Source organism: Canis lupus, chromosome 8 (assembly GCF_003254725.2).
Source record: "Canis lupus dingo isolate Sandy chromosome 8, ASM325472v2, whole genome shotgun sequence".
NCBI classification, from domain to species: domain Eukaryota; kingdom Metazoa; phylum Chordata; class Mammalia; order Carnivora; family Canidae; genus Canis; species Canis lupus.
The window spans coordinates 68,746,610-68,770,343 of NC_064250.1; the positions used below are offsets into that span (position 1 = coordinate 68,746,610).

The 23,734-nt window shown below is 60.7% G+C and overlaps 1 protein-coding gene and 2 long non-coding RNA genes across 12 annotated transcripts; 1 reads left to right on the forward strand and 2 right to left on the reverse strand.

Moving 5' to 3' along the window:
* Positions 1-5,294: 5,294 nt before the first annotated feature.
* On the reverse strand, positions 5,295-17,883 carry SLC25A29 (solute carrier family 25 member 29). Of its 9 annotated transcripts, XR_003134868.3 has the most exons (5): positions 17,722-17,817; positions 12,481-12,524; positions 9,145-9,216; positions 7,041-7,124; positions 6,807-6,865 (listed from the first exon to the last, which is right to left on the reverse strand). XR_003134868.3 is itself a non-coding variant. In XM_025442924.3 (4 exons), exons 1-4 carry the CDS (start codon positions 17,753-17,755, stop codon positions 6,143-6,145), a joined length of 885 nt encoding a protein of 294 aa, XP_025298709.1. In that variant the 5' UTR covers positions 17,756-17,883; the 3' UTR covers positions 5,295-6,142. The 9 variants fall into 9 exon arrangements, 5 of the variants coding, with proteins under 5 accessions (XP_025298709.1, XP_025298708.1, XP_048969429.1 ...); XM_025442924.3 differs by lacking the exon at positions 9,145-9,216 and having other exon boundaries at positions 5,295-6,865; positions 17,722-17,883; XM_025442923.3 differs by having other exon boundaries at positions 5,295-6,865; positions 7,041-9,216.
* Positions 16,530-22,374, forward strand: LOC125755615 (uncharacterized). Of its 2 annotated transcripts, none has more exons than XR_007412549.1 (2): positions 16,530-16,765; positions 20,023-22,374. It is a non-coding gene; the product is annotated as an uncharacterized LOC125755615 (long non-coding RNA). The 2 variants fall into 2 exon arrangements; XR_007412550.1 differs by lacking the exon at positions 16,530-16,765 and adding an exon at positions 17,130-17,157.
* LOC112657100 (uncharacterized) lies at positions 19,788-23,351 on the reverse strand. The gene is made up of 2 exons (XR_003134869.3): positions 22,993-23,351; positions 19,788-20,227 (listed from the first exon to the last, which is right to left on the reverse strand). It is a non-coding gene; the product is annotated as an uncharacterized LOC112657100 (long non-coding RNA).
* Positions 23,352-23,734: the final 383 nt, after the last annotated feature.

A 23,734-nucleotide genomic window follows, 5' to 3' on the forward strand; every position in this document is an offset into this window, starting at 1 on the left:
CAACCCCCAGTGGTAGTAGTTCTGGGAGCTTTGGTGCCACAAAGAACGTACCAATGGGGATAATAGACTTGAAACCTGGATGAGTTCTACCGAGAGCCAGTTAGGATTTGGCCAAAAGCAAAATGCAGAGGGGTCTGGCCTTCCCCGCGCTGGGGCCCTGGTGTCTAATGTACTAGCCAGGAGGTTTATTCTCACTGTCCTTGATTCATGTGACTTTCCCTTTTCGCTAATGACAGAAGGGGCTGCTGACCCCATGTTGCTGAGGTGGCAGGTCCTAGGCCCATGTGAGGCCCAGAACTGCTGAGTAAAGACCTGAGGTAGGGCTGAGCCTGAGGGGTCGCCGAGGTGAAAGAAATCGTGTGCGCATCTTCAGATCTTAGACGGGAAGGAACTGAGGTCCTGGAGGGCTGCGGGGTGGCTTTCTGTGAGCCCCCGGCGCCAGCTGGCTGCGTGTTGAGAACCAACTGTGCCCAAGACTGTGCCCCCATGCCCGGCGTTGCGAACCAGGGTTTCACGTACTCCAAACTGCTCCGGGAGCAGGAGCTCCGTAGCTGCCCCACGGCAGGGGAGAGGGCCACTGGCTCCTCCGACCCCTTGCAAAGAAGCGGGTCCCTGCCTACCGAGCGGCCCTAGGCCCGCCCCCACCCTAGTCCCCAAGTCTAGGACCGTGCACCGCCGGCCTTGGAAGCTGAAGCCGCGGCCACTGCACCGGGCCGACCTCTCCGCACCCCACCGGGCCTGCGCTCGCCCCCCCTCGCTCCCCCTCGCTCCCCCCTCGCCGTGGCTCACAGCTAAGGCCCAGCCCTGCCCTCCCCAGCCTTCCCCTGGCCGTGACTCCCGGGTTCGCGCCTCCGTTAGTGGGCGGGGCGGGGCGGGGCGGACTGTGCGGCCGGATGGCGCGTGACAGCCGGGGGCCGGGCGGGCCGCGCCGTCCCCTGCAAACCTGCTTGTGTACGGGGACCCAGGAGGCCCCGCCCGCGGGTGCGGCTCCACCTCCGGCCGCCGGGGGCGCTGCTCTGGGCCGCGGGGGGGGGGGGGGGGGCGGGTGCGCGTGCGCGAGGCGGCAGCTTCCCCCCAACCAACCACGCCCCCTGGGATCTCACCTGCCCGGGTCTCGCCCGGGACCCGCCCCTCGACATCCGCCTCAAGGCCGCCGTGTCCACGCCCGACGGGCCCCCAAACCCTGGCTTCCCGCACCTGCCGACCCAGCGAGGCCCTGCGCCCGCGCCCTGCCCTCCTGCTCCCCCGGGTCTCGGCGCCCCCAGCCCTGGCTTCACTCCGCCCTGCACGACCCAACCTGGCCCTGCGCCGGCGCCCTGCCCTCCTGCACCCCCAGCACACGCACCCTCTCAACACTTCACACCCGGTGGCCCAGCATGTGCCCCCCCCCCCGTCCCGTGTCCCCGTGTAGTGGATGTCCTCCCCATCCACGGGGACATTCAAACCAGAATTCCCAAGAAGTCTGTCCTGGTGGCCTCCCCCCCCCGCCCCACACACACACTCAGACATTAGTGTTGCCCACTTTGCTCCCCAAACCTGCCTGGATGTCATGTGAGCTGGCCTGGGAGGGTGGCCAGGGCAGGGTGGGAGCCAGTGTCCCTGCAGGCTGAGCTCCCAGCAGCCACTGCCCCTTTTCTGGTGAGCCTGGGACACAATGGACACCCCACCCCCACCCCCAAGGGTAGGTGGCTGCCATGCGGTCAGGGTAGGAGGCCACGGCAGAAAGGAAGCAGAGACCAAAGGAGTACACAGGCCAGGGCCTGGCCCTGCTGCCCCTCTGCTGCCTGAACTGTCACTCCAGGGTGTCTGTCACCTGCAGCCACAGGTGGTGGTCCTGCACCAGGACTCTAGGGGGCCAGCCCAGGCTGATCCTGGCTCTTGTAACACTCCCACAGTGGGGTGGAGGAGGGCCCAGCATATCCAGGGCTGGGCCTGAGACAGGGGCAGGGTGGGGGCCGTGTGAACCCTGCGCTCTCCCCCACCGGCCTGCGCTGCAAACGCTGCAGAGCGCTGCTGGGAGACCACGGGTGGGTGTGAGCTGTCATCGCGTCACAGAACCCACTGGCTACAGGGTGGCGGAGAAGGCCGCGTGCCCTGGAACCAGGGGCTCTGATTTACGAGTGGCTGAATGACTCCGTGCAAGTGGCCAGTGAGGGGAGGGAGGATGACGTGGTATTCACTCCTTGCACCTGGGGCCCAAGGGGAGACAAAGGAAAAGAGTAATCAAGGCATGTGTGCACACGGAAGAGGTGGCCAACGCTTCCTCTCCACGCTGGCCACTTGAGAACTGGAGAACTCGGGGGAAGAGAGTTTTATTGACTCAGTTTCCCTCGAACTGCCGCGGGGCTTCATCTGTCACCTGCGTGCCCCCACCTGCCCGCTGCCGGAGCCCTTCCTTCCCAGCCTTGACATGCACTTTAGCTCAGACACCCCCCTCGGGCCTCCTCTTCCTACACCTGTGGGCCCATCGCCTTCCGCCTCCTGCGGGGTCTCTAAAGCAGGAATCAGAGCCTCTCACTCCCCCGGGGGTAAAACCGGCCAACTCCTGGCTGTGGCCATGATGCACAACAGAGAACCCAAGAAACAGACCTGGCTGGCTTGGGGGCCCCGCAAGGCCACGGGGCTGCCTCTGCCTCCACTGCCCCTGCAGGCATCCCATCCCCATTTCGTGGGGTCACAAGTCCCAGGAAGTGCTATGCTGCATTTGTCCCTTTTACAAACCTTTCCCAAGAGCTCCAGCCGCTGCTTTTTCACTGACCAGGTCTGGGACACGTGGCCACCCCAGCTGCAAGGGAGTCCAGAAGCGTATTTTCTTTCCTTTTTTTTTTGGAAGTGTATTTTCATCCAGACACGCTGGAGCCCAGAACATGCTGGGTTCTATTAGAAAAGTGCATGGCTGGGTCGGCTGGGTCGTCTGGGTGGCTCAGCCGGGTAAGCATCTGCCTTTGGCTCAGGTCTTGATCCTGGAGTCCTAGGATCAAGTCCCCCATCAGGTGTCCTGCTCAGTGGGGAGTCTGCTTCTCCCTCTCCCTCTGCCTCTCCCCTGGCTTGTGCTCTCTCTCACTTGCTCTCAAATAAATAAGATATTTGAAAAGAAAAAGGGCAGGTTGGCTATTAGGCACCTCAGAGGCTCAGCACCACTATGCGACTTGGCCTGGCGGGGAGCCACGCGGCCCTTCCACCCTCCGCCATGGGACTCAGCTACCTGTGATCCCTCGGCTCCAGCCCCACTGTCCCCTCTGTGGCCCCGTGGGCTGCTTAGGACTCGAGATCCCTCCGAGTCCCGAGCCTCGCAGGTAAAGGAAGGAGCATTTATCTGGTGCGATGCCATGCAACCAACCGTTAACAAAAACGTGGCCGACTGGACACGCTAATAAGGGAGCGGTCGATCTCTGTTGCAGAGTTGAACTGTGTCCCCGAAAGTTAGGCTGAAGGCCTCAGCCCAGGTACAAGCAGGGTCTTTGCAGATGTTATGAGTCAGAATGGGGTCAGACTGGAATAGGCTGGGCCCACGTGCCCGGGATGACATCCTTGTAAAAAGAGGAGACAGGAGCTGCCCGGGGTGACGGCCACGTGAAGATGGAGGGGAAGACTGGAGCGGGCTACCTGCAAGCCGACGGCCACCCGCCACCAGCAGGTGCTGGAAGAGGCCCAGGAGGGTGCTCTCCGGGGAAGCACCTGCTGCCGACGGATCCCAGACTCCCGGCCTCAGCATTTCAAGAGAAGAAATGTCAGTTTGGGCCACATGGCGTGTCACGTTCTGTATGGCGGCCCAGGGCAACCCCTGCAAGGCCACCGTCAGGTGAGGAAAGGCACAGAACAGAGCAGTCGGTGCCCGACCAGCTCTGTGGGGAGAGGGCTTGGTCCCACGTGCTGGTGCTCACTCGGCCTGGCCCCCCAGGAACCGCCGGGCCATGGAGGTGGGGACCAGGCTTCCGTCCTCCAGCCCGCCCATGTTTGGATATATTTGTAGTTTTTATTTTTTTAACCACATTTATATGTTATTTATTCTAAACAAATATAAATTAGGGGGATCCCTGGGTTGCGCAGCGGTTTAGCACCTGCCTTTGGCCCGGGACTCGATCCCGGAGACCAGGGATCAAGTCCCACATCGGGCTCCCTGCATGGAGCCTGCTTCTCCCTCTGCCCGTGTCTCTGCCCCTCTCTCTCTCTCTCTCTCTCTCTCATGAATAAATAAGATCTTAAAAAAATAATAATAAATAATAAAAAATAAAAATAAATATAAATTCAAATCCGGGAGAAAATAAAATGTCCAATTTATAAAAAAATACCCACATCTCTCCCAATCCCTTCCACCTGATTGACTAGTAATGTTTCAGGGTCAGCACTTGGGGTGGGAGTGGGGGCCCCGGGTTTCAGCATTTGCTAGGAAAAGAGAAGTGAGGGGCCAGGGGCCAGACCCAGAGCTGCTGCCTGGGACCCCAGAGAGGGGACCACTGGGTTCAAGGGGCCTGTGTTGTGCCTGAGAACACCTCACTCTGGGGTCACCAGCCAGCCTCTGCAGACAAGCTCAATGTCTCAGGCTGATGCAGGGTATTATGTGGGGGGTAAAGGTGCAGGAGAGCTGGTGGCCTTCCTGGGGGTAGTGCTGGGGGCCCTCTCTCCTGCCCTCCCATGACGTGGGCCAGAGCTTTTTGGCTCAGTTGGGAAGGAAAGAGACTCCAGGCTGGTAGGTGTGGAGATACAGGTGCCCAGGACGGCCTCGAGGAAGGTGAGAAGTGAGAGTGGGTGGACAGTGAGAGACACCCCGTTAGCCAAGGAGGCCTCCTCCAGGAAGCCCTCGAGGACTTCTCAGGCTGGGGTTAGGTCTAATCTTAGATGGAAAATTCCGCTCACCTCTGAGAGCTCCACGTGACCTCCCCTCCTCCGGGAGGCCGTTTCTAGCCTCCGTGAGTGTCCCGTCTGTGTCCTTACCACAGCTCAGTACCCCTTGGAGCTCACAACACACACTGCCTGGCCAGCCCAGGGGGAGGGTGAGCAGAGCCCAGGCCTCTCCCTGCTGGGAAGCCAGCCGTCGGAGGAACCTTTGTTGAACGGCTGACGCTCCGTCCCGCATGTTTGTGAGCTCCCTCACCTACTCCTCCTGCCTCCGTCAGCCCCACTGTACAGATGAGGAGACAGAGGTCTACGTGTCCACCGGAGCTCGCCCTGGGCACGCACCTCGGGCTGCCATCAGGGCCCGAGAGCACAGACTACCAAGCCAGCCCCTTGGACTCCGGGGAGGGGTGGGGAATGGGGCCCCTTCCTCTGTGGTACACAAACAGGCCTCAGTCTTAAGAAAACAAAGAATATTTTATTCCTTCAGCAGTTTCTATACAACAGTGACACCACGTGAAGAGGGAGGGAGTCTGGTCTTTCTTGACCCCCTGGGAGAGCGTATCACGTTGCCCAAGAGGCTGAACCCCAATCAGGGCAAAGGAGACCAGAGGCTCCTCCAACATGTGCAAAACCATATGCCTCCTTGTGCAAACGCACGGCCGCCCTGTACTGGACGGCTGTGCCCGGGCTGCCCCCGGCTCAGTCCCAGGAGTGCAGGCCGCGCCTGTGTCCGCCATCAGGCCCCCCACCCCACCCGCCCCACGTCATGGCATCATGGGAACACCGAGCATGAGGAGACTCCGGGGGACAGACATCATTTGCTGGGGCGTGGGGATCCTCCTGTACCCATCTCCTTGCTGACTTCTCTGCGCACCTTAGGGAGCCCTGGCTCCACACAGTGGCTGACCCATGTCCCCATTTTACAGACAGGCAGCCTGAGGACTGGCGGGCGACAAGCCGCCCTCCCACTGGCCCGTGCCTGGTCACCCGGCCCGGCCCCTAGGCTAACTCGGGGCTGCCCGGAGGTCCCAAGCCTCTTCGAGGGTCCCCCAGGTCCCGCTCCAGTGGGAGCGGCGGCAGCAGGTGCGTGGGCAGAGCATCCGGCTCTGGGGCACCAGGGGGCTCCCCAACACGGAGACCTAACAGGTGGCCGAGATGCGCCCCGCGGCTGCGGCAGGCGCAGGAGGATCCGCAGCCGCTGTCCACGGACGGTCACTCCGTGGTGACCGTCCCCGGGCGCCGCGGGCTCAGCTGTGCGGGGAGGGCCGGTCGGGGGTCGCGCGCTGGGGCCGGGCTCGGCTCGTCACAGGCTGGAGGGCTGGGCCAGGCCGCGCGCCGCCGGGGCGCCCTCGGGGCCGCGCGCGTAGCTGAGCACCACGGTGACGGTGGCGAAGGTGGCGGCGTTGACGGGGAAGGCGCGCAGCAGCGTGGAGGCCAGCCCGCGGGTGAACACGCGCCAGCCCTCGGCGCGGTAGCTCTGGCGCGCGCAGTCCGCGATGCCGCCGTAGCGCGGGGCGCCGCGGAGCCCGTCGGCCTGCAGCCGCGACTTGACCACGTCCACGGGGTAGGTGGACAGCCAGGACAGGATGCCCGACGTGCCGCCCGCCAGCAGCAGCTTGGGCACCAGCAGCGGGGCGCCGGGCTCGCAGCCGAGCGCGCGCGTGAGCACGTCGTAGGACAAGAAGTAGACGCCGAAGCTGGGGGTCTCGCGCAGCAGCGTGGAGGCCATGCCCCGGTTCACGCCGCGCAGGCCCTCGCGCCGGTAGATGTGCGCCAGGCAGTGCAGCGAGCCCCGGTAGGCGCGCGCCGCGCCCGCGTCCTGCAGCTGCAGCCGCGTCTTGGCCAGCTCCATGGGGCAGCAGATGACGCACTGGATGGCGCCCGCCGCCGCGCCCGCCACGAACTGGTTCAGCGGCGAGTCGCGGCCCAGCGCCCGCAGGGTGTTGCCCTGCACGCCGAACACCAGCGCGTTGATGAACGTGAGCCCCAGGAGCGGCGAGCCCAGGCCCTTGTACAGGCCCAGCACCTGCGGGGGGCGCACGGACACGGTCGGGCACGGGTGCGCTCCTGCGCGGGCGCGGCGGGGGGGGGGGGGGGGGGAGCCCGGGCCGCCGCCCCTCCCCGCGTGGCCGGACCCCTTCCCTCCCACCTGCACCTCGTGCCTCACCGCCCCCCGGCCCGGCCCGGCCCCCGCCACTCACGCTCTCCTGCTTGATGATGGACTGGAAGCAGTGCAGGGTCCCCCGGTACTGAGGCTTCTCCGCGCTCTGCACCTGCAGCCGCACCTGGAAGGACAGGGTCCGGGAGGGTGGGCAAGCCAGGCCACAGCTCCCCGCTCCCTTGACCCAGCCCTCAGGACAGCCCACGGAGGCTCTCTCGGGGAGGCCCAAGGCCGGACCCTGCTGGAGGCGGGGAGCCCAGGAGCTTTCCATGGCTACCAGGATGGGGCAGGGCCGGGTGTCCGTGCTTGCTCAGGGGGGAGGGTATCCAGTGGGGAAACAGCCACAGAGACAGCCAGCTGCATAGGGGGTACAGGGTCCCCAAGACCTCAGGCAACCAGAGGCAACTGGAGGCTGAGCCTCTTGTTGCATTATGTCTGCACCATGCGCAGACGGTGGGACAATGAAGCATTTCCCCAGACCTGCCCACTGCCCTGGTGGCAAACCATGGCCGATGCCAAAGGGGCTCCTCACCGAATTCCCATCACCCAACTCTCCTCCTCAGGGGCTGACGGTGCCCCCTTGGGTGTTAAAAGCAATGAGCCTTGGACTCTGAGGGCCTGCTGATTTCTGCCAGTAGCCCCCTCTGAGGACAGTGGTCGTGAGTTAAAGCAGGGACGGGAGAACAGCGGAGAGCCTCCTTGGTGACCATGTCCCCACCGCCTCCGGGACCTGGGAGCTCCAGCCCCGCCGCCCTTGGAGCCCCGTAGCCCAGAACCTCTTAACGTGAAAGTACTCTTTGTTGACCGGGAGCTTATCTCGGAGCTTGATACGCAGGCCCCGCAGGAGGGAGCGGGAGCACATTTCTTGAACTCAGAATCCAGGTCATGGGGGTGGGAGGGTGAGCTTAGGGCAAGTCATGTTCTCAGGAGCTGACTCAGAAATCACTGCCATCACCAGGGCCATGGCGTGAACACCCCTCTGTGCCCGGCAGCACCAGAGGGCCTAAGACTGGAACGACCAGCCGAGGTGGGTGTAGTGACCGCCCCCCCTTCAAAGATGGGAACACTGAGGCTCAGAGATGTCCTGCAAGTCAGCTGAGGCTGTGTGTCCTCTCCAGCAGTGTGAGTGGCTCGGCTGTGTTGGTCGGGGCCAGGGTGGGGTGGGGTGGGGTGGGGTGGGGTGCTGGCTGGCCAGAGCCCTCCAGTGGACCTTCGACGGCCACATGCATTTCCAAGAGTATGTTTTTCAAGAACAAAAAAAGGACCATCTCTGCACACGAGGACCTCTGCAGTTGGCAGCCACTGCTCAGAGAAGCGGCTGGCAACCGAGAGCCCCCTGCAGCGGATCACCCCGGCACCCCTTCCCACCCTGGCTGCCCGGCTCTGCAGGGCCTGGCCGGGGAGGGGTGAATTTTCAGAGAAAAGCAAAAGCACTTGCTGCACTTTAATGACCTATTAACCTCTTGAGCTCTGCTCAGGTTGCTTTTGCAATGTGGGGTTTTTCATTCGTGTTCTGGGGTCCCTGGTGGGACATTGCTCTTTGTCATGCACTGACACCACCTGGGCCCTGGAGGCAGACAGAGCTGGCTGGTGCTTGGGTTGGATTTTCAGGCACCTGGAGGGCGGCTCTAAGTCTTTGCAGGTGGGATGTGCTCATGTCCAGGTTGGTGCCAGCTTGGGCCCCACAGGGAGCAGGGAAGAGGCCCCGTTCCCCCTTTGTTACAGACCCCTAGACCAGGGATGAGCACTCGCTGGCTGGAGTTTGGGGGACTAGGTATGGGGGTGAAGTGGGGCCCAATCTAGAGTTGAGGTTAACATCTCGGTTGAGGATTGGCGAACCTGCCCCTGGAAAAGTGGTCATTTGCACACAGGCCCAGACGGCTCCTGGCTCTCCATGGGGACGAGCGACCCCAACGTGAGGACCCTCTGATCCAGAGGGGGCTGATTTTTCTCCATCAGCCCCACCTGCGTCCCCGCCCCAGGATGTGCCAGGCCCAAGCTCACCTCGAGGCCTCCCTGCCCCCTGCTAGTCAGGGAGGGCGCTGGGTGGGGTGGGAGGAGGAGGGGTGTGGCGGGGTGCGGTTCGGCCCAGGGTCTGGTTCAGAGAGGACAGAGAAGGGTGGGTTCCCCTGGTCTGTACTTACTAGCGCTCTCCAGGGTGAGGCTTACGCTCATCTACAACAAAGTTACACTTTTGCTATGGATGGAGACAGCCCCTAGCTCAGAAAGTAAAGGCGGTTAAAGCAACACAAAATGTCAACATCGCATCCAGGCGCGGAGCCCCCAGGGCCAGCCCCCGACCCCCCATCCCCTCCCCTGCCCTGGGATGGCCACTCCCCGGTGACAGCGGGTGGATACCCCATGTCCCTGATGACCGTCCTGTCCAGTGCCGTAGAAGGGGGACCGGGGGGCTCCTGGAGGGGCTGACCTTGTTTTGCTCTCCCCAGGCGTGAGCTTCCTGAGGATTCAGAGATCTCGACAGTGGGCGTGTGTGCACTTTTCTACATGTGGCAAATTTCAGTTAAAACAACACTAACAGAGCTATTGAAGTAAATCCCACTTTTGCCAAAAGCGAGGAATATATATGGGTCTGTGTAGATTTCTGGTTTTCAGCAGAAATCACTAATGAGGGTTAGGAAAGGGGACATATGGAGGATAGGGGTTTTTTTTTCCTACTTGTTTATTTATTTATTAAAGATTTTATTTATTTATTTGAGAGAGAAGACAGAATAAAGCAGAGGGAGAGGGAGGAGCAGGCTCCTCTGCTGAGCAGGAAGCCCCATGCAGGATTCGAACCCAGGACCCAGGATCTGAGCAGAAGGCAGGTGCTTAACCAACTGAGCCACCCAGACACCTCTTTTTCTTCCTTTTTAGTTTATATGTTTCTATAATGGTAAACAAAATGTCTTTACAAACTACATTTCTTTGTAATAGAAAGCCAACCAACAGGGACGCCTGGGTGGCTCAGCGGCTGAGCATCTGCCTTCAGCTCAGGGCACGATCCTGGGGTCCTGGGATCGAGTCCTGCGTCGGGCTCCCGGCATGGAGCCTGCTTCTCCCTCTGCCTGTGTCTCTGCCTCTCTCTGTGTGTCTCTCATGAATAAATATATAAAATCTTAAAAAAAAAAAAAAAAAAGGCCAACCAAAAACTGAATGCACCTGATGATTAAATCACATTTTAGGGCACCTGGGTCGCTCAGTTGGTTAAGCCTCTGCCTTTGGCTCGGGTCATGGTCCCGGGGTTCTGGGATCGAGTCCTGTGTCGGGCTCCCTGCTCAGCGGGGAGTCTGCTTCTCCCTCTATCCCCCCACCCCCCACTGCTTGGGACTTCTCTCTCATGGTCTCTCTCTCAAATAAATAAATAAAATCTTTAAAATACACGCACACGCATTAAAAATAATACATACCCATGGCAGGCATGATGGCATAGGGAGGATTCTGAAGGAAGTGTACAGAATGGGAAAACTGATTTGTCAGTTAACGAATAATATGCTTTTCTACATTTCCCAATTTTCTTCTAATGAGAATTGTTTAACTTTTACACTGGGAAAGAGCCAGTAAAAAAAAAAAAAAAAAAGGCCATTGGTGATGCAGCATTAAATTAAAGCAAAAGAGCACGTTCCCTGATCAGCACAACGTAATAAAAAGTGCGTGAGCCTGTAAGTAGGACAAGAGGGGTCACGAGTTGAGTGACGGAGGTGATTACTGGGGGAGGCGTTTTTCCTACCCATAAGAAGCTTGGCTTTTAAAGACAGGTTTGCCCAGATGTGATGCAGGTGGGGCCGCAGTGGTGGCCAAAGTTCACCAATAGATTTCTTCAAAGGTCACCCTCCAGGAGCAAGAGGAGGGGGTCCAAGGGGCAGAAGCCCTGTGGGGTGGAGAGGCTCCTGCACCCAAATCACTGCTCTGCTGGGGGCGCTGGTCATGGTCCAAGAGCTCACGAGGGGGCCAGAGACACCAGGACAGAGTAGTCCCCAGCCTGGGGGCGCTGATGAGGGGGTCCTGGGGGTGGGGAGGACGGGGGTGCTAGCTGACGGGGACCTGGCCATGCCCAGGCCGAGTCATGGCTCGGAGAGGCGTGGCCTCTGCAAAGCTAGGCTGAGGAAGCCAAGCCAGAGTCACTTCTTGGCCGGATACAGAGGCATTTACAACATGTGACCACAAGATATAAACACAGCACAACGTGTTCAGCGCCAGGCTGCCCTGGGCTGCTCTGGCCTGGGGGCCGGCAGCTGTGTGGACAGGCCCTCGGCGGGCTGTGCAGGGACACAGGCTGCTGTGTGGCCACCGGTCCTCCTGCCTTCTCCCTGCATTGCATACAATGGGATGGAAGGCAGTCTGTGCCCTTCAGGATGGCATATCATGCAACCCAAACTCTGCCACTGAGCACCGCGCCACCAGGGCCTCTGTAATCTGGCCCATCGCCTCATTTTGCAGACGAGAACAGGGGGCCCAGAGGTAAAGCAACGGCCCAGGGGCACACAGCAGATCGGCTGGCAGGGGGCCTGCACCTTCACAGGAGCTTGCCAGAACTTACGGTCAGAGCCAACGCATAAAGCCCGGCCCCCGGGCCTGCGCTGGAGGAAACCCCAGCCCTGAGGTCCTGAGTCCTTTCCTTGCCCAAGGGCCACCTGGCTTCCACTGAAAAAAAAGAGGGGACTGGAAGTGACCTCTAACCCAGCTGGGCATGACATCCTTGCCCTCGCTCCAGCTGCAAGAGGGGCACGGTCAGGGTTTACGGTGGGTCACGGGCCTGGCCTCGCGCCCTGCTGCTCCGAGCGTGCCCGAGTTCCCAGGTGAAGCCCACGGGGGAAAGTCCAGACTTGGCTGGTTTAAGGACATAAAATCCCCACACAATGGGGAGAAAATCTTGGGAATTTCCAGCCAGAGAACATGGATTTCCTTTGTTTCCATTTTGAGCCTGTGAGGACCTGGATCCGAAGATTTTATGGGGGCTAAACTGGCTACCCGCGTGCCTGCCCCCCGGGGCCACACGCTCCATGGGGGTGCACACCAGCCCCTGGGAACTGATGCGAGCCAGCGGTGGTCACCACTGTGTGAAGACCATGTTCATGGGAAGTCCTGACAAGTTCTGGTTTTGCTCGATTTCTGTATTTTCTCTCTAAGCTGCTCTTTCTTTCAAGATGTGTAGGGGGGCTTCTGCATCAGAACGGGGCCCCTCCACTCTGCTCTGGGCAAGGGGAAGCCTGCGCTTCAGCCTCCCGGTCTCAGTGGGCCAGGTACCACAATGGACCCTCTGGGTTGTGCCCCGACCTGGGAGACGTAGGGACAGACCCAGAAGGAAAGTGGACACGCGGCCATCCGCCTAGGTGTCACAGAGAACCTGAGGCTATCTTTATTCTAGAACCCAGGGGGAGACCTTACAGGTATTCCTAAGGTGAGGTCCCTGTAAAGGGGCCTCTGTCCAAGGTCTGCACCTCCACAAACACTTGACAGTAAAACCGTGACAAGAGACTCACCTTGACCGTGTCAAATGGGTGTCCCACAAGCACGCCTGCCACACCTGGAGGGAAAAAGGAAGGCCATCACCCACATGTCCTAGAAAACTCAGAAAGCTGGGGGGGGGGTGTTTCAGCTAGGAGGACTGCACGGTAGTCACCTGATGGGACAGAGATGTTTATTGGACACCTACTGTGTGCCAGGTGCCTACTGTGTGCTCCTTTGTCCGTGGCTCTGTGCGAGCAGTGGGAATAAGACGGTGACGTCCCTGACATCAAGCCAGGATCTGTCCAACTCAAAGTTGGTGTCTCTCCCCCCTCTGCTGCTCACCACACTTGACTGATGACAGAAGTTGTCTTCCACCCCCCACCAAACACCTCCATGCCAGGGACCCCACGACTCGGGGCCAGACGGTCACCCAGATTTTAATTTTCCCTCGGCTACTCACCAGCTGGCCAAGCTCACAAGGAACTCGAGGTCTGCGGCTCACTGATCTCACCTGTACTAGGTGTGACACACCCCCCCCCCCACTGCCCTGCGGTGCTGACCCAGGCCCTGAGGCAGCCAGGTATTGCAGATGCTGGCTGAGCACTCCCTTCCCTGCAGGGGAGCTACCTGCAGCCCGGGGAAGTGGGGGGGTCAGCTCCTGACTTTGTGATCATGCACAATGCGCAGCAGTCCAAGCCAGGCCAAAACCCCAGCCCCAGCCCCAAGGACAAAGGCTCGCTCTCCAAACTGGCTCCTAAACGCTTTTCAGAGTCCCGAGTGCTATTCAGGTGCATATGTCACAGGGAATTTGCTACCCTGTTACCCCATTCGTGGGAGAAAGGGAGGCTGGGGAGGTGGAGTAACCCATGCACGTACTCCCACACTTTCCTCCCTAGCATTTTGTGTGTGAATCTCTTAAAGTTCTCTCTTTACTGCCAGGAGTGTTCATAATTAAGAGTTACTATTTGTTGAGTGGCAAACAGTAACGTTTCTACCTCCCGATATGTAAAGAAAGGACCATTAGCCCATTTTTTACAGATGAGAAATGGGAGGCCCAGAGAATACATCCATGGTGGTGGTGGACTGAGGATTCGAACCCGGGTCTTCTGCGCCTGGAACCCTCCTCCTTAACCAGTGCTGCCTTCAGCCCAGGGCGTGATCCTGGAGTCCTGGGATCGAGTCCCACGTCGGGCTCGCTGCACGGAGCCTGCTTCTCCCTCTGCCTGTGTCTCTGCCTCTCTCTCTCTCTGTGTCTCTCATGAATAAATAAATAAAATCTTAGAGAAGAAAAAAAAAGATTTTACCTATCCAAGGGAGAAGAGAGCACAAGCAGAGGGAGAAGCAGCGTCCCCACTGAGCCCAGGGTGGGGGCTAGATCCCCGGACCCCAAGATCATGACCTGAGCCCAAGACAGCTGCTCAACTGACCGAGCCACCCAGGCGCCCCCGTGACGTTTAACTTTCAACCTGCTTCTACTACTTTGTTTTCAGGGCTCCTGGAAGCGAGCTACGGCTCGGCTTTGCTTTCTGCTCCCCTCTGAAGCTGTCTCTGATTTTGCCAAGTCGGGAGATGTGACACGACTCCATCTTACTTTATGTGAATGAATTCTTTTACTCCTTTTCCTTTCTGCATTTTTGTTGGTTCAGGCAAACTGCCACTTGTCCTCTTTCTGCTTGGTAACGTTTAAGTTCAGCTAAAGGTTACTTCTTGTTTCTAACGCTTAGAATCATTATGTAGAAAAAGGGTAAGAACCGACACCCCACCCCCAAGGCTCTCTGCTCCCCCCAGTGCCCTACCCCACCCCAGTAAGAGCTACCCCAAGAAGTCCCCACCCCTGCAGCTTCTGCTCACCCCCCAGAGACCCCAGAGACTCAGAGCTCGTCCCTCTCCCCCTGGCCTCTGCCCCTTCTTGGGGTCTCTACTCTGACCAACTGCTTTTGTTGGAGCTTTTCTGGATTTTTTTTTTTTTTTCTCGAAGGTAACATATAGGGAAATGGCCTCCGAATTCCTGCTCCTCAGCATAATCTATTTCTTTAACACTGATGGGAACAAGGGTCCTGTGCTCTGGGGAGGCTCTCAGGCCCAGGCCAGTATCCCAGAATCTTCTGGCTTCTGGTGCTGCAGCTGAGAAATCCGTTGCCAATGCGTTTCTTCTCCTTTGTCAATAATTTATGCATTCTATCAGGAAGCCTCGGAGATTTTATCTGTAGATTTCAGGAATGTCAGCGAGATGCCAAGGGTGTGTCTTTCTTTCTCTCTCTCTCTTTTTTTTAAAGTAACCCTGCCTGGTACCACGGCAGTGCTTTCACTTCTAGACTCAGGCCTTTTTCTGATCAGGGAAAATTTCCACTATTACATATTCATCCTAATCATCCTCTCCAGACCTTTCTATCCTTCTGGAACCCCTATCATTCACAGGAAGACGAAAAGACATCCCCAAGGCGTCTTTTCCCTCAAGACTTCCATGCCTTTGTCTCTGGTCTTTTGAGACACACTTTGTTTCTATCTTTTGCAATCCACCTTCTTTTTCCTGTCGTGTTATGAATTTTCTAAATTTGAACACCCTAGTTCTAGCATTTATTTTCTTGGGCTGTAACTGATCTCCTGGAGTTTTGGAAAGCTGACACTTGTCTGGGGTATGCTGGTTGGCCTTGCTTCTCTCTCCAGCTGTGGGCCCCTCGGGGCCTCGCACATGCCCTCTGCAGCCAGGCCCCATTGTGGGGTCCCCAAGGAGCACATGCTGGAAATGGTGGGGGCTCCCTTCTTGGGGTGTGTGTGGGCCAGACTTGCTCAGGTTCTGGCCCCGGCCTTTGTCAGCTCCCGGATTGGAGGGGTGACCCCCACCAGCCCCGGTTGGGAGGCCCAGCAAGGCCTCCAGTGGCAGCCAGCCATCTGCATCCCCACGTTGTCAAGGCCTCTGGGGAGGAGCTCAGTGCTCACCCAGGACATCCCCATTCACAGGAACAGAGTGGGCCTTGAGGCCTGCCTCGTCAGGGCTTCCAGTCCCCAAAGTCTTATCCTTTTAACCTCACAGTTCCCTTGAGAGCCAGGAAGCCCTGCCAGGCCAGCTCCCCAACAGGCCAGGGAGGGAGCCCAAGCAGACCCTCTCAAACCCCCGAAGCCTGTGCTCAGTGCCTGATGTGAACTGGATTCTTAGGGGCACCCGCACCCCATGGCACTCCAGGGTAGGGTTGGGGACCACTCCCCTGGGCAGGGTTCTCGGCCCCTCCTTGAGCAGCTCCCCACACCTCCTCCTGTCCACGCCTCTCCCGCCGCAGCCCTCAGCCCCCAGGGAGCCCTCCATTCAGAGCACTGGGCCTGTTGGGCGCGATGGGATGGGACGGACACCTGGGCCTGACCCCCGGCGGGGAGTGCCGCCCAGCATTCCGACCTTCCCACCACGTGAGCACCTGGATGCAGTCGGTCAAGGTGCCTGGCCCTCCTCCCCGGGGGCGACACCGAACACGTGACCCGACACTCCGCCAATCAGAGGTGATGCACAGTTCTCCCCCCCAGGATCCGGAATCTGGAGGGACGCCCAGGCCCCCAGAGAAGCACCGCCGTCACCCTCCCCTGAACCTCCAGGCCTGGAGGAGCCCGAGCCCAAGTCACCAGCCAGGGGTCGAGGTGGGAGCGCTACCTGCGCACGGTTCCTAGACAGTCCCCCTGCAAAGGCTGCGCCATGCCATCAGGCCACTGTCCCCCTCGTCCCTCCACTTCTCAAGGCCAAGGTGTCTCCTGGGTCACTTAAGAGCAGGAGAGGATCCCAGGGGGAGGGGAGCTGACGACCGACACAAGGAATCTTCATCCTCATCCCCCTGGGGACTCGGGCCTCCACTCTCACAGCAGGGAGGTGGGTGCGAACCAGCAGCCCCAGGCTTGTGCCTGGGTGAGAGTGAGGCAGTGGGGCGGGGCTGTGGCTTAGAGCTGGGTGTGGGCCGCACCCTTATCTCGCCCCCATCCTGGAGCCTGGACCGGGATCTCCTAGGTGGGCCCGAGGAGGGTGGGCAGAAGGCATTCGGGGAGGGGCCTTTTGTGAGCAAGCGCCTAGAGCGAACACGTGTGCCTGGGGGGATGGGTCCTTAAGCAGGCCCGGCCTTAGGATGCGGAGTGCTCCCCCAAACCCCACAGCTCCCAGGGGGCTCCAAGGACACCTGGGAGAAGTCCGAAGGAATCCTGCCCCTCCAGGGAAAGAACTCCCACTCCCCGAGGGGTTGGAAAGGGTCTTTGGCCACGGGACAGCCCACCTTCACTGAGCCACCATGGAGGGAGGAGGAGGGTCTGGAGACCAGGAGGAGCCAGCAGGGATGCGGGCAGGTACGGGGGAGGGGGAGACAGGAAGCGCCGGGTGGGGCCCCGGGGTGGGGGAGCTGAGAGCTGGATCTGCAGAGGCCGCCCCTCCTGTGTCCTCCGGCCTGGGCTTAGGAGAAACGCACCCATTTATGAAAAGCCCTAAGGTTTTACCCCTTTGGCAAGCTCGGCGGGGTGGTTTCCTGGGGCCTGATTGGGTAACAGCCTGGGAAAGTTCTTAAACCCCTTCACACACATGGCTTCCCTGGCACACGCCCTCCACCGTCTCCTCCTGCCCCGACTGCAGAGGCTCGAATGCCTGCGGCCACTGCTAGTCACTCCTCGGCCTCCAGGTCGCCCGGCGCCCAACCCAAGCCGAGCAACAGCGACGACAGCGACAACAGCGACAGCAACGGCAGGTGCCGGAGGAGAGAAGCCCAGCAGGAGGGCGGGACCGGCCTGGGGTCACGCACCCGCATCTCTGCCCCTCGGTGGGGGGCCCCTGGCGGCCCCACAGGAGACGCGCACGCGTGACACGAGGGCTACCCACGCCGCGTGTGGGGCCCGCCCGGTCCCGGGGGGGGGCGCCCGCAGCAGCTCGCGGACCGGCACGGGAGGGCGCGCGGTGCCCACGCGTGACTCGGCGCCCGAGGTCGGGCCGGCCCGCTGGGGGGGGGGGTCGCCCTGCCAGCCCAGCCCCGCGCGGCATCCGCGGGGGAAGCGGGGAGCCCGCCCCAAAGTTCTCGGGCGCCGCGGGTGCGGGGCAGGTGCGGGCGATGCGGCCTCGGGAGGGCGCGCGGGGCGGAGCGCACCCCGCACCCCTGCACCCCGCACCCCGCCCTGGCCAGGCCCCGTGCGCCCCGGCGCCCCCACCTGCCGCCCTCGCGGGCCGCGTCCCGGGAGCCCCGTCGGCCCCGAGCCAGGCCGGGGGGGGGGGGCCCGACGCCCGCAGGTGAGCGGCCCCCGCCGCGCGGCATCCTTACCCCCCGCGCATCCAGCCAGGAAGTCGAGCGCCATGGCCGGGCCCCCGCGAGGCCGCCTTCCTCCTCGCCTCCTGCTCGCGGCCCTCGCCGGCCCGGGCGCCGTCGGGGGACCCCGGCGCGCGGGCTCGGGGCTCGGCCTGGCGGCCTCGGGGGCGCGGCCCGGGGCGGGGGCGGGGGCGGGGGCGGGGGCGGGGGAGGCGGCTGGGCGCGCGGGTCCTCGGCCGCGGTCCCTCGCCGGCCGGCTCGCTCGCCCTGGCCCCGCCGCCGCCGCGGTCCCCCACCTCGGGCCGCGCGCCCCGCCCCCGGCCTGCCCCCGGGGCTGCGGGCGGGGCCGCGGGAGCGCAGCGCGGCCAATGGGCGGGCGAGGCGCGGCCCCCTCCCCGGCTCTGCGCGCCGCCGCCGCGCCTCGTTGGCCCGCGTGCCCGGGCGGGCGGGGGCGGGGCGGGGCGGGGCGGGCGGGCGGGAGGGCCGCGCCGCAGACAAAGAATGCGCTTCGTGCGCCCGCCCGCGCCGCTCGGGCTGCAGAGGCGGGCCGGGGGCCGGGGGCCGGGGCCGGGGGCCGGGGGCCGGGGCCGGGGCCGGGGCCGGGGCCAGGGCCTGGCGGCGGCCTGCGCGGCGCGGGGACCTCCGGGCGGGCGCGACGCGGGTCCACGGCTCGGCCGAGCGGGGCGGGCGCCAGGCCCCGACCGTGCGGCAGCCCCGGGCCCGGCCGGTGCAGCGGGGACGCGGGCTCGGACGCCCCCGGCCGGGACACCCCGCAGGCGGCGCTCCGGGGGGCGCCCTCGGGGTCCCGCAGCTGCCCGCGCGCCGCGGGGCCAAGGGTGGCGGAGCCCGGCAGGTCCCCGCGCGGAGGGGCGGCTCGGGAGGCCTGCGGACCGGGCGAGCGGGGGCGGCGGGGCGGCGGGGGAGCCGGGCGGGGGCCTGCGGTCGGGCCTGGCTCGGCGGGCGCCCGGCCTCACCCTGTCACCCCTGGCGAGGGGACACCCTTCAGGCCGGGGCCCAGCTGCCTCCTGCCCGGTCCTGCGCTTGGGACCGCACCCCCTGCCGGGTTTCCGGGGTGCAGATCACACAGCTCGGTTATTCTCATCGGACCGGTTCTGAAGCCAGCACGGGGATGACAATGGATCCGTTCCCAAGGCTTTTTGTTTGTCTTTTTGTTTTAAGATTTTTATTTATTAAGGGCGCCGGGGGGCTCAGCGGTTGAGCGCCTGCCTTCGGCTCAGGGCGGGATCCCGGAGTCTCGGGATGGAGTCCCAGTCGGGCTCCCTGCAGGGAGTCTGCTCCTCCCTCTGCCTGTGTCTCTGCCTCTCTCTCTCTCTCTCTGTGTCTCATGAATGAATAAATTTTAAAAATTTTATTTATTAGACAGGGTAGAGCACAAGTGGGGAGGCGCAGAGGGAGAGGGAGAAGCAGACACCCTGCTGAGCAGGGAGCCCCACACCATCGGATCTCAGGACCCTGAGCCTGAGATCATGACTGAGGCGAAGGCAGATGCTAAACCGACTGAGCCGCCCAGGTGCCCCTGTATCCAAGGTTTTAATACTCTGTTCTGGTACTAGGGGATATGTGAGGTGTGTGTAAGCAGTGGCCCGTGGTGATACACAGGCCACCAGGAGTCCAATGGCAATGTATGGTTTCCTTTTATTCTTCTTAGACTCTAGATAGAACATTCATTAAGCAGAGACCCAAACCCAGGTCTGCTGACTCTTAGTCCAGTGCTCGTGATGGCTGGTGGGCCCTGAACTAGGGGTCTGGAGGCCTGGGTTTGAATATCGTCAGCCTCTGACCTCAAGGAACCAGAAAAGCAATAGCATGTAGGCCCCAGGAGAAGCCCAGACCCAAAACGGGCAGGAATTGGCTATGGGAGCACTCCCCTAGCTGGAGGCCTCCCAAGCATGACAATTAGACTATATCCAGGTGACTCACCCCTAGGAACAAGTTGTTCCCTGGGAGCCAGTGCCTCAGGGAGCAAAGCAAAATGCCTGCAGCATCTACCCCTGGTTTTGGAGGTTTGAGAACAAAGTCGAGTACCTTAACAGGGCAGTAAATCAGAAAGTTGAGAACACTGGACAAGGAATTTATTTATTTTGTTAGCACAAGCAGGGGGAGGGACAGAAGGAGAGGGCGAGAATCTCAAGCAGGCTCTGACTGCGCTGAGTGTGAAGCCCGATGCAGGGCATGACTCTGGGATCACGACCTGAGCCGAAACCAAGAGTGGGATGCTTGCTTAATCACTTAACCGACTGTGCCACCCAGGCGCCTTGCCTTACATATTTTTTATTTAATTTTTTTTTTTTTTAGGAGAATGCACGTGCCTTGAAGTTAATGCCATGCTTGGGGCAGGTGGCATGAACCCTGACCTCCAGGGGCTCCGGTGGCAGTTCGGAAGAGACCAGAAAGTGAAAACGAGGAAGTCCTGGCCAAGTAAATGAGGACGCGATGCCCATATTTTGGAGCTGCATTATGACGTCAGCTGTCGGTTTCTGTGTCTCTTCTGTTTCGTTTCCTGAGGATAAAATTAGAGCACAGGATACGGTTGCTCAAACTCCTCACCTTCCGCAGAGCCGCAGGCCCCACCCCTGTCCCCGGGGAAGCCACCCTGCAGGGCTCTCCTGGGTCCCCAGCCTTATAGGGCAGGAGGAACTGGAAGCCAGAGCAGTAGCAGGACAGCGGGTGGGGGAGGGAGTGTCACAGGGGCCCAGGGGTCAAGCCAGGTCACTGAAAAGTCCATGGTGCAAGTTTTTCTTTTGTACAGCTTTTATAATTCCCTACACAAGGCAGGTCCCATGTGGAAGAATTAGTAACACCAGCAGGAAAAGAGGAAAAGAAAACCACCTCTGTTCTCCCCACCCTGAAATCACTTGAATCCAGAGACAGGAGGCTGTTTTGACCCGGGTGACGTGGGCTGGGCTGGGCTGGGCTGCCAACTGACTCCCCGCTCACTTGGAATAAAACCTGGGTGCTTCTAAGCCCAAGGGGATCGGACCACAACCTCATACCCCAAGCCCATCCTCACCCCAGTGCTTTTGCGCCGGCTGCTTCCCCTGCCTGGGAAGCTCTTCCCTTGCCCAGATCACCTCCAGAACTCGGGCCCCTGTTCATTTGTTCACCTCCTCACACAGGGCTTGGCTGGCCTTCCCTGTCTGCAGTGGACAGCCCGCCTCCCCTCCCCACACTGGTCTCTTTCAGCTCCTAGAGTGACATTTTTTGTTCCTCTATGCGTTTATCACCTCTCTCCCGCTGGAATGGAAGCTCCACCAGGGCAGGGACCTTCTCTGCCTCCTCCATTAACACTGTCAGGCAAGGCAGGCACACAGTGGGTGCTCAATAAATGTGCAAGCTGCATGGCCAGAGGCATGAAAGGTGATGGGCCCTGGGTGGGGGGGTGAAATGAGTGGGAGGCCCTGCTGGCTGATAGCCTGACGCTTCTCCAAGGACTTGTGTTCTGTGAACAAGAGGTGAGGGGGGTGGTGGGGGCTCTGGGTGGTAGTTTTTTCTAAAACGGATTTTTAGAATTAAAAGCTTCAGAAACAAAGTTTCGGCCTGCTGGGCTACAGTCTGCCCTGATAAGGAGCCAGGGAGGTGCAGGAAGGGGACATGCCTCTCCTGGAGTGGGGTGTGTCTGTCTGTCTGCAGAGCCAGACTCCTGCACCCATGCCTGTCAGTTTTGACCCAAAAGCAAGAGTCACAGGGCACCTGTGGAGGTCAGTCAGTTAAGCATCCGATGCTTGATCTCAGCTCAGGTCTTGATTTGGCATCGTGAGTTCAAGCCCTGCCTTGGGCTCCACGCTGAGCAAGAAGCCTACATTTATTTATTTTTATAAAGATTTTATTTATTCATTAGAGGCACAGAGAGAGGCAGAGACACAGACAGAGGGAGAAGCAGGCTCCCCGATGTGGGACTCGATCCCAGGACCCCGGGATCACGCCCTGAGCCAAAGGCAGACATTCAGCCACTGAGCCACCCAGGAGCCCCAGAAGCCTACATTAAAAAGAAAAAAAGAAAAAAAAATTTAAGAAAAGAAAAAGAAAAAGAGAGAAAGCAAGCATCACTGTGCCAACTCAGGAACTCAGGCAGGGGGTTAACAGGCAGCTGAGCGGGGGATCGGGGTCCCGGCCTGGCCTGCAGTGGGGCCCCAGCCACAGGCTCCCCTCACTAGGCCTCCAAGATCAGAGCCTCCCAGGATGGTGGCTGACACACAGGTTTGCAGGACTAGGAATCAGCCTCAGGGAACAGAGGGGCTCACAACCTGCATTTAAAGTGACCCCTTCAGCCCGGGGTGCTCAGCGGTTTAGTGTCTGCCTTCAGCCCAGGGCCTGATCCTGGAGACCCGGGATCGGGCCCACGTGGAGCTCCCTGCATGAGCCTGCTTCTCCCTCTGCCTGTGTCTCTGTCTCTGTCTCTCTCTCTCCTGAATAAATAAAAAAAAATCTCTTAAAAAAATATATTCATAAAAAAAATAATAAAGTGACCCCTTCAGGATGCCTGGGTGGCTCAGTACTTGGGCATCTGCCTTCCACTCAGGGTGTGATCCCAGGTTGGAGGATCGAGTCCCAGGTCGGGCTCCCTGCATGGAGCCCGCTTCTCCCTCTGCCTGTGTCTCTGCCTCTCTCTGTTGTCTCTCATAAATAAATAAATAAATAAATAAATAAAGTAAGTAAATAACTAAATAAGTAAATAAAATCTTTTAAAAAAATAAAGTGACCCCTTCAGGAGCACACGGGTGACTCAGTGGTTAAGTGTCTGCCTCGGGCTCAGGTCATGATCTCGGGGTCCTGGAATCGAGTCCCACGTCCTGCTCCCTGCTCAGCAGCGAGTGTGCTTGTCCCTCTGCCCCTGCGCATCCCCCTGCTCCTGCTCTTGCCTTGTCTCTCTCTCAAGTGAATAAACAAAATCTTTTAAAAAATAAAATAAAGTGACCCCTTATTCATCTGTGAGATTAGGGGTTTCCCAAAGGCATCTTCAGCTGTCCACCTGGGGAGGGCAAGGTCTCCAGCCTTCGAGGACTGTGGCAGGCAGGAGGGGGACCGAACTAGGGCTCCCTGCCCCGCACTCATGGGAACTGGCTCCGACGGGTCTCTGTCCCCGTGAACCGGTGGCTGCCCTCTGGATGTCTCCGGCCTCTGGTGCAGTCCAGCCCCCAACTAAGTGAGTCCACTTTGGGCCACAGAGGCCGAAGGGCCGGGGACCCGTTGGGGACAGCCAGCCGCTGTCCTCCCAAGTGCAGGGTGCTCCGAGTTCTCTCCTTAGGGAGACTTGAAGCAACTCACCTGAATGGAGCCCCATTTACTGGAAATGCCCGGGCTGCCCACTCTGGAGCCGGCCTGGGCCCTCGTGCCCGCTCTGGGCCCCTGGACCATCTCCATCGCGCTTCGGGAACACTGGCGGTGTCCTGGGGCACCTCTCGGTGAGCTGCGGGCTTCTCCTGCACGGGGCACCCCCCCCCCCTTGGCCTGGGAGTGGTCCAGAGACCTGAGCCCAGAGGGAGGGAGGCTCGGCCAGGTTAGGAGATGACCTGACCGGAAACTCAAGATGGGAACGATATAAATAGACGCCCGGCAAATGCTTCAAGTGTAAAAATAGAGCCTGCAGGGGCCTGCCCGAGGGTGCCGGGGCCTGGAGGCCCGAGGGTGCTGGAGGGCCTGGAGGCCCGAGGGGTGGTGCAGGGGCCCTCCCGCAGGACAGAGGGCCGGAGGCACCCAGCAGGTGTGCAGACCCGGCACTGCGTGGGCTGGCCCGGGCTGGCCTCCCTGGGGTGGCACGCTGTCCCGGGGCCGGTGAGCAGACCGTTGTCCCAGGCCAGAGGGCCGTGTGAGCAGGCACCCGAGGGCAGTGGCCGGAGGAGGGCAGTGTGTCCCCACGAGGGCGCTGGGCTGGGTGGCGGGTGAGCTGGGGTTGGCACCACGGGAGGCCGCGGCAGGGGGCGGGATGACCTGCTCTGAGCCCACAGGCGGGTTGGCCGGTCACGGACGCGGCAGGCCGGGCCCCGGAGCGCAGGTGCAGGACAGGCCG